General features: G+C 44.5%; 1 protein-coding gene across 1 annotated transcript; it reads right to left on the minus strand.

Moving 5' to 3' along the window:
- Positions 1-3,172: 3,172 nt before the first annotated feature.
- Positions 3,173-4,126, minus strand: LOC144277356 (olfactory receptor 14A16-like). The gene has a single exon (XM_077838097.1). The coding sequence runs from the start codon at positions 4,124-4,126 to the stop codon at positions 3,173-3,175; it is 954 nt and encodes a 317-aa protein (XP_077694223.1).
- Positions 4,127-8,696: the final 4,570 nt, after the last annotated feature.

Consider the following 8,696-nt stretch of genomic DNA (forward strand, 5'->3'; position numbering starts at 1 on the left):
CATCACACTATTTAAAAAAATAACACAACACAAAAACAATAGTAAATTGATTAAAAACTGGCTAACTGATAGTTCTCAAAACATAACTGTTGATGGGGACTGTTGATTTTAATGGGTGATAGACACCTAGATGCTTTTGACAATGCCACTAGGTTCCTAAATACCTTTACATATCTTGCCCTTGATGCCGGACTTATTTGTATTTTTGTATATTTCTATCTAGACCAGTCTTATCATCAGAGTGTAAATAAACTTTAACTTTTACCTTTGTATCCCCCTACCTTTTGGAAAGTGTTTTACTTATTAAGGCCAGGGATTTCAAAGGAGGTAAAGACGTAGGCTGGGTTTACCAAAGGAACCTGAGAGAGTTTCAATAGAATTTTTGCACCTATGTCCCTTTGGCATCTTTGGAAGTCCCAGCCCTAATTAGGGCTGGTTGGAATTTTCATTGTAGAGGAAATTCCAATATTTAGAAATTGGTTTTTATCCCAAATCTGGATGAAAATTTAAAACGTGCTGATACAGACTAATACGGCTACCACTCTGAAACTTGTATTTAGCTGTGACATTCTGAACACCTTCCCCAGACCCGAAGAAGAGCTCTGTGTAAGCTTGGAAATTTGTCTCTCCCAACAACAGAAATTGGGCCAATACAAGATGTTGCTTCACCCATTGCTCGGAAAACCCCATCAAGGAGATGAGATACGGGCACGCCCAGCAAAGGGGAAAACACTGACAACACTGTCTATCCAAACACTCAGCATCTCCCCAGGCAGGGGCACCAGAATGGAGATGGGGGTGGGGGGGCAGGGGGCCATGGCCCCATCACTTTTAAAAGTGGGAGGGCTATGTTCTCCCACTTTTTACTGGCCTTAAAGGTGAGCGATGGTGGGGAGGGGGCAGAGAGGAGCAAGCATGGTGAAGGGCCTTGGGGGGGAGAGGCGGCACGAGGGTGGGGCCTCGGAGGAAGAGGCCGTGTGGGGGTGAGGCCTTGGTTCAGGTGTCGGTGGCCCCCCCACTTCTAGGGAGCTTCCAGTGCTCCTGTACCCAGGCACTCCCACCTCATAAAGAAACAAATCAATCCACCAGTAAAAAAAAAACGGAAAAAAAACCCCCTAAAATAAAATTTAAAAAATCTGAGAAAGAAGCAAGAACCAAACAACTGCACTGATACCACAATCATATTTTTTACCCTGAGGGGAAGAACAAAAAAAGGAATGGAGTCTCTGGCTCCTCACGGTCTACTAGGGGCTTTGCTATGGCTCCTGATTTTATGTGGAAGGTGCTCAGATATCATGGTAATGGGTACAGTGTGGAATCCTACGATAGACAGATAGATTAGATTAGATTTAGATAGAAGGAACTCCTGTAAGTCCTTCTTACATGGGATTATGGTTGGCACCTGACACAGGGTAGGAGTCTGCACTTAAATAGGTCCCCTGTCTCTTTGTCATGTGCTAAAATTAAGACTTCCAGACCCACCAGCCATGTCCCCCGCCCCTCCCTCCGGCGCATCACTTGCAGACTCCCTATACAGCAAAAGACTTGTTCCATGCTGCAGGGCCTGTAGGTGAAAGGCAACAAAAGTCAGTCTTGATTTCTCTGAGTGATAGTCCTTCAGCAACGTAACAGGCACCTTTCTCAGGTAGGAGAGCTGCCATGAACAAAGAGCGATAAACGGCTATTGAGCAAGCCCAGACTTCTGCAGTCACCATGTCAACATTTACCCAGATAGCAAAACACAGAGTTCATGATCTGATGCTGCCATGTCCCACTCTATCACACCAGCAAACAGAAACCCAAAAGCCATCATACCCCAAGCAAAGTTTTGACCCCAAAAAAGGAGAAGAACCAGAGACTCCATGAAGTCCACTGGGTACTTTCTAATAGCTACTGATTTTATGTGGAAGGTACTCAGATAACATGGTGAGGGGTGGCAGTCTAAAAGCATGAGATAGACAGATTTTCATCTTACTTATACTGGTATAAACCTGGAAGAACTCCACTGACTTAAAAAGAAAAGGAGTACTTGTGGCACCTTAGAGACTAACCAATTTATTTGAGCATAAGCTTTCGTGAGCTACAGCTCACTTCATCGGATGCATACTATGGAAAGTGTAGAAGATCTTTTTATACACACAAAGCATGAAAAAATGGGTGTTTACCACTACAAAAGGTTTTCTCTCCTCCCACCCCACTCTGCTGCTCGTAATAGCTTATCTAAAGTGATCACTCTCGTTACAATGTGTATGATAATCAAGGTGAGCCATTTCCAGCACAAATCCAGGGTTTAACAAGAAGTCTGAGGAGGGGGGGGTGTAGGAAAAAACAAGGGGAAATAGTTTACCTTGCATAATGACTTAGCCACTCCCAGTCTCTATTCAAGCCTAAGTTAATTGTATCCAATTTGCAAATGAATTCCAAATCAACAGTTTCTCGTTGGAGTCTGGTTTTGAAGTTTTTTTGTTGTAATATCGCAACTTTCATGTCTGTAATCGCGTGACGAGAGAGATTGAAGTGTTCTCCGACTGGTTTATGAATGTTATAATTCTTGACATCTGATTTGTGTCCATTTATTCTTTTACATAGAGACTGTCCAGTTTGACCAATGTACATGGCAGAGGGTCATTGCTGGCACATGATGGCATATATCACATTGGTGGATGTGCAGGTGAACGAGCCTCTGATAGTGTGGCTGATGTTATTAGGCCCTATGGTGGTGTACCCTGAATAGATATGTGGACACAGTTGGCAACGGGCTTTGTTGCAAGGATAGGTTCCTGGGTTAATGGTTCTGTTGTGTGGTATGTGGTTGCTGGTGAGTATTTGCTTCAGGTTGGGGGGCTGTCTGTAGGCAAGGACTGGCCTGTCTCCCAAGATTTGTGAGAATGTTGGGTCATCCTTCAGGATAGGTTGTAGATCCTTAATAATGCGTTGGAGGGGTTTTAGTTGGGGGCTGAAGGTGATGGCTAGTGGCGTTCTGTTATTTTCTTTGTTAGGCCTGTCCTGTAATAGGTGACTTCTGGGAACTCTTCTGGCTTAGTGGAGTTAGTGTGGATTTACCACTATACATACAGCATTTTGCATAAATAAATCACACACCATATTACGGGGACAGTAATGTCATCAGTTGATTGTATTTGCTAAAACAACACAGATAAAATCATGTTCATCAGAGAAACGCAGACATTTTATTCTTGTTGAATAACCTCCACCCAGTCAGTTTCCTCAGGGAAGCTTTGATTTCCTTGTTCTTTATGCTGTAGATGATCGGATTCATCACTGGCGGCAGCACGGAATAGAGAACAGCCACCACGAGATCCAGAGCTGACGGAGAGCTGGAGATGGGTTTCATGTAGGCAAAGACAACAGTGGAAAAAAACATGGAAATTACAATGAGATGAGGAAGGCATGTGGAGAAGGTTTTATGTCGGCCCTGCTCAGAGGGGATTCTCAATACCATGGTCAAGATCTGAACATATGTCACAATTATAAAAACAAAGCAACTTATGGTTAAACACACACCAAATTCAATAACCCCAACTTCACTGATGTACGAGTTAGAGCAGGCGAGTTTGAGTAGCTGGGGGATTTCACAGAAGAACTGATCCACCGTGTTGCCTCCACAGAAGGTTATCGAAAACGTGTTCCCGGTATGCAATGAAGCAGAGAGAATTACACTGATCCAGGCACTGGCTGCCATTTGGACACAAGCTCTCCTGTTCATTATAGTCTCATAGTGCAGTGGTTTGCAGATGGCAACGTATCGATCGTACGCCATGATGGTGAGTAAGGCGAAGTCGGCTACAGCAAAGAAGATGAGGAAAAAGACTTGGGCGACACATCCAGCATAGGAAATGGACCTGGTATTCATAAGGGAATTGGCCATAGATTTGGGGATGGTGACAGAGATGGAGCCGAGGTCTAGGATGGACAAACTCATCAGGAAGAAGTACATGGGGGTGTGAAGGTGGTGGTCAAGAGCTATGGCTATGATGATGAGAAGATTCCCTGTCAGGGCTGCCAAGTAAAGCACTAGAAACACCATGAAGTGCAAAATCTGCAGCTCTCGAACATCAGAGAATCCCAGGAGAAGGAACTCGGTCACGGTGGTTTGGTTGGACATTTTCTTTCTTAGTTCATCGTGTGATGGCTGTGGAGGGAAGGACAAGAGCAATGGTCAGGGTTATAGTGAGAGAGGGAATGACTCTGATTCCCCTCTCCATGATTTCTCATGGTGTGAATGTCAAAGGTGCACAGCACTTGTCACGTCCATTGACTGGAGTAGTGAGGGCTCCTCACCGCTCACAACCAGAGCACTACTCTGGTGCGTTATGACAGGAGTGTAAATTGGCATTGCTCCCTTAAAGTCACTGGAGCTGGGTCAGTTTACACCATCTGAGGATCTGGCCCAAGATGTGGCTTGATCAAATGCAGGATGAAAGATGGAACAAAGTACAACCCAAATCCAACAATCTGAGCCAAAATTATGCTCCTATTGCTATAGACAGCAGGCTCACAACTTGGCCAACTAAAATACTAAAATGCCAGCACAGTCTGATTCCCACTTAACTGAGAAACACAGCACAGAATCACCCAGCTTCCCGCATGGCAGCTTTTCTGTGATGATTCCACCCCAACATTCCAAATACCGCCTGATTCCTTACTTATACAATGATTTATGGCACCAGATCCCAGCTGCACTCCCATTGCTGGGTGATGATGGGCTGGTCGCATCGCTCAGTTGCTGCTAGGTTGTGTGGTTCCCCTCTGTGACTTTATTTCTGTGCTGTGTGAGTCAGGAGACTTCGGTTCTCTGTCACTTTGTGACCATGGAGCAGTCACTGCTGCCTCTCTTTCCTCCCCTTCCCTTTGTCTGTCTTGTGTACTTTGAATGTGAACTCTTTTGGGGATGGATTGTGTCTTCCTATGTACATGTTCTGTGCACATGTTGACAGTATTTTTGTTTAGCAGGCAGCAGTGTGGGACAGAGGCTATGATGGTAGAAGTGGAGATTTGGGTTCTAGTTCCATCAACCTCCTGCCTGTCCTTGGGTAGGATAAAGAGAGACAGGCTTTGTCTGGGAGCTTCGACTCTCAGGGATTTAGTTTAGAGAGGTTAGTATGTTTAAAACACATTCTCTGGGCGACCAACTTTGCTACTTACTCAGTTTTACCATCCTGCAGCTACCCCTTTGAAACAGACAAACACGGTTGCAATAGAGGGAATGGGGTTGGAAATTATGGTGTTATTGGACAATATTCATGTTCCCCACCCTGGTGAAAAGCTAAGTTTCCAGGTAGGAGTAGTCAGACAATTTCTACTTTATTTCAAAGGAAAGTTCAGTTTTCAGTTAATATATTTTCATGGAAAGTTTCTGAAATCCATAAAAATGAAAACATTTTTTGGTTATGCCTAAAAATTTTCAGGTTCCAACAGTTTTCGGCTGAAACTGTTTGGTTCTCACAACCTCAATGAAAAGTCAATTTTTTCTGGTGGAAAAAAAAATCTGATCATCTCTATATATCTGCATAATTTGATAGTAAATGTCTTAAAGAGTTCTAATTGCAATTCATATTTCTGATATTAAATTTGCCCCATATATGAATACTTTAACATATTTAATTGAAATAGAAAACTTACTTTGTTGGTCTTTATTCCAATTTGTGATGCATTTGATCCGACTGTGTTAGAAATCATTGGTCATTATCTATCTATCTATCTGTTCACCCGCTGCCAGGATTCTTTGGTTCTCTCTCTCTCTCTCATGCCCCCATCACTGTAGTATCCACCAGCTGTGTCGCATCCCTTCGTTGGATGTCCTAGTTGTGGGGGTCTCTCTGCAGTTCCTAGCACAGATGGGCGCTCCCTGCTTCCCTCCTAGGGCAGGCTTGGGTGAAAGGTGATGGACTAAATGGGATCAGGGACTGAAAGACAATCCCAGCTCTCAAGCTGATCCTGGTTTGTGCCGGCTTCAAACAAGGTCACAGCCCAAGATATCCCTGCTCTGGGGCTAAATAGCTGAATCTGATCTCCAGGGCTGTGAGCCCAGCTCTGCTTTCACCTCAGGAGCAAACCATCCTGACAACCTGCCCTAGTTGACCCTAACCCCCCAGAGGGGGAACAGCACCTGCCCTGCATCTCACATGATGACAGCACCTCTTGAAGGACCTTTAGCTAAAAACAAGGCAGGGCTGGATCACAAAGGGGGTCCCCACAGGATGGCAAAATAAAACATATATTTGTAGCACAGACATGGGCTCTACAATAGCTAAGAGCCTCTTGGCACCAGAGTCTCAGTTGGCCTGGAATAGCCTGTTCCTTCATTAACTCCACATAGTCACCTCTAGGGGAGCAGAGATGTTTTTCTCCTGCATTGCACCAGCAGCTCTTGGGATGCAGCCACCAGAGGAACCCACAGCTCAGGCTGCCCTGGCTGCTTGAAGTTCCTCACTAAGAGACAAACGCTAAAAACTAAGGACCAGGTCCTGAGCTGGTGTAAATTGATACACTTCCATTGACTTCAGAGTAGCGCGGGCTATTTACACCACTTGGGGATCTTACTCATTGACTTCCAGGGAGCTACATCCATTTACACCAGCTGGGGATCTGGCCCATGACGCAGTTTCCAACCCATATCCTTTGCCTGTGAAACTGAACCAAAGAAGAGTCAAACATTCGTAACCAGTCTCCTCTTTCCTAGCTCTTTGTCCAGTGGGATGAATTACAAGTATAACTTGTAAGGGTGACAGAGCGATTCATTCCCACTTGGGACAGAACTGGGGACAGTGTTGTGGAGATTTTCTGCATCTGATCTTCAACTTTTATTGGGATGAATAGCCCAGGTCTTTCTTTCTTTCTTTCTTTCTTTCTTTCTTTCTTTCTTTCTTTCTCAGTCGTAACATTGTTTTCCTTCCGGCAGACAACATTAAAATAAAAGGCTCCTTTGGCTGCAGATGCACTGTTTAAAAATGTGTAATTTACACGAGACATTCATGTCAGAGAAACTGATGAAATACAAAGAGCCAGAGAGTAGAAATCAGCCCGAGACCTGTTGGAATCAATGGTTCCGATCCTCAGCAAGTTCAAATCAGGGTAGCTCCACTGAAGTGGATGGGTCAGTGCCCCAGTTTCTGTAAATCACCTCTAGCTGCCTTGGACTCAAAGAGTCCAGATCCCCAAACAGCTGTTGTGTAAATCAGCCCCAGCCCCACTGAAGTCAATTAGACCAGTTCCTCAGCGAATGTAAATTGGCAGAGTGCTATGGAACTCGGCCAGGTTACATGAGCTAAATATCAGTGCCGTGATGTCGAGTTTTTTCTTTGTTCCTGTCTCTGAGATTCTCGTTGCTGAACATCACAATCCCATCTCAATGCTCCTGGAATATTCCAATAGCAGGGTTCATAGAAACGTGCAAGATGGATACCCAACCAGTGAATGAACTGATGAATATTATTACCATCACAGCAACGCCCTTCTAGTTAAGGTTGCATCATGACTTCTGTTTAAAGGTCCTCCTTTCTTAAAAAAAAAAAGAAAAGGAAAAAACAGAAGACATGCTTAGTCAGATTCTTTTGAAATTTAATGTGCCTTAGGAGGGTGCAGGGTAGGATTAGTGACCTAAATGTGGGGTCATCTGAGAGAGGGTTGTGGAGATATGAGCCCAGTTACAAGTTTCTAAGTTTTGTTTATTTTGCTCAAAGTTAGAGATCGAACTATTGATGTGAGGCAGGTCAAAATGGTCTCAATCTGTCTCATTTTACCCAAGGTAGTGCACGGCCCCCACTAAATCTTGGGGGACCCGAAATGAGAATGGAATTTAAGAAAGTCTGCGTGTTGGATTGTGCGCTTGTGCCAATGCAGAAGGAGGGCTAGCGGATTTCCATTCCCACCATTTTGTATGGTTTAAAGCTCAGTTTCTGGAAGCGCACTAGAAGCTGAATGGTTACTCGGAAAGCTTTGAAATTTGGGTGCCTCAGGCAGGCCCGGGGTCGATTCGCGTTCCAAATTTGTTGTCATTTGACCAAGGGCTTCCGGAGTTATAAGCCCCTCCATAACTTCCAGTTTCCTTCTGCTGCCTTGTATTGTTAAACTGCGAGGTACGAATGACGGGATCAATCACAGACCTCATTGAGATTGACGGCTGTGAATTCATCCTTCAATTAACATAACTAACAATAAGTTAACCAAAAGCCCCCACCTTAAGCTTTGTCTACACTACCAATTTTGTTGGTCGGGATGTGAAAAAACCACCCCGACCAACAAAAGTTTGACCGTCACAAGCGGTAAAGGTAGTAAGGTCTGAAGGGTAGACAAGGCGGTAAAGGTAAAAGCTGTAAGGTCCATAGTGTCGACATGGCCTAACTCTGTTGAGTTACTCACTGGGTGAGTAAGAGGAGAAACAGCTCCATTTACTCGACTAGAGTTACTCTTTATTTATACCAGGCTGAGGGAGAGAAGAATGAGTCTCACTGATCAGGACTAGGCCTTCCCTGCTATGTAAGAGCTGAGGGTTGTGTGGCTGACAGAAGACGATTATTTCTATCAGGAAATTGCAAATTAATTTGAGATGGGCCCAGCTCAGACACTGGGCTCTTTCTTGGGATCCTCACTTCCCCAAAGCTCAGGTGAGGGGGCTTAGGATCTGAGGTTCTGGTTCCACACTAAAGCCCATCCCTGCAGAACCCACCTTTACT

This window comes from Eretmochelys imbricata, chromosome 19, assembly GCF_965152235.1.
Source record: "Eretmochelys imbricata isolate rEreImb1 chromosome 19, rEreImb1.hap1, whole genome shotgun sequence".
Classification (NCBI taxonomy): Eukaryota; Metazoa; Chordata; order Testudines; family Cheloniidae; genus Eretmochelys; species Eretmochelys imbricata.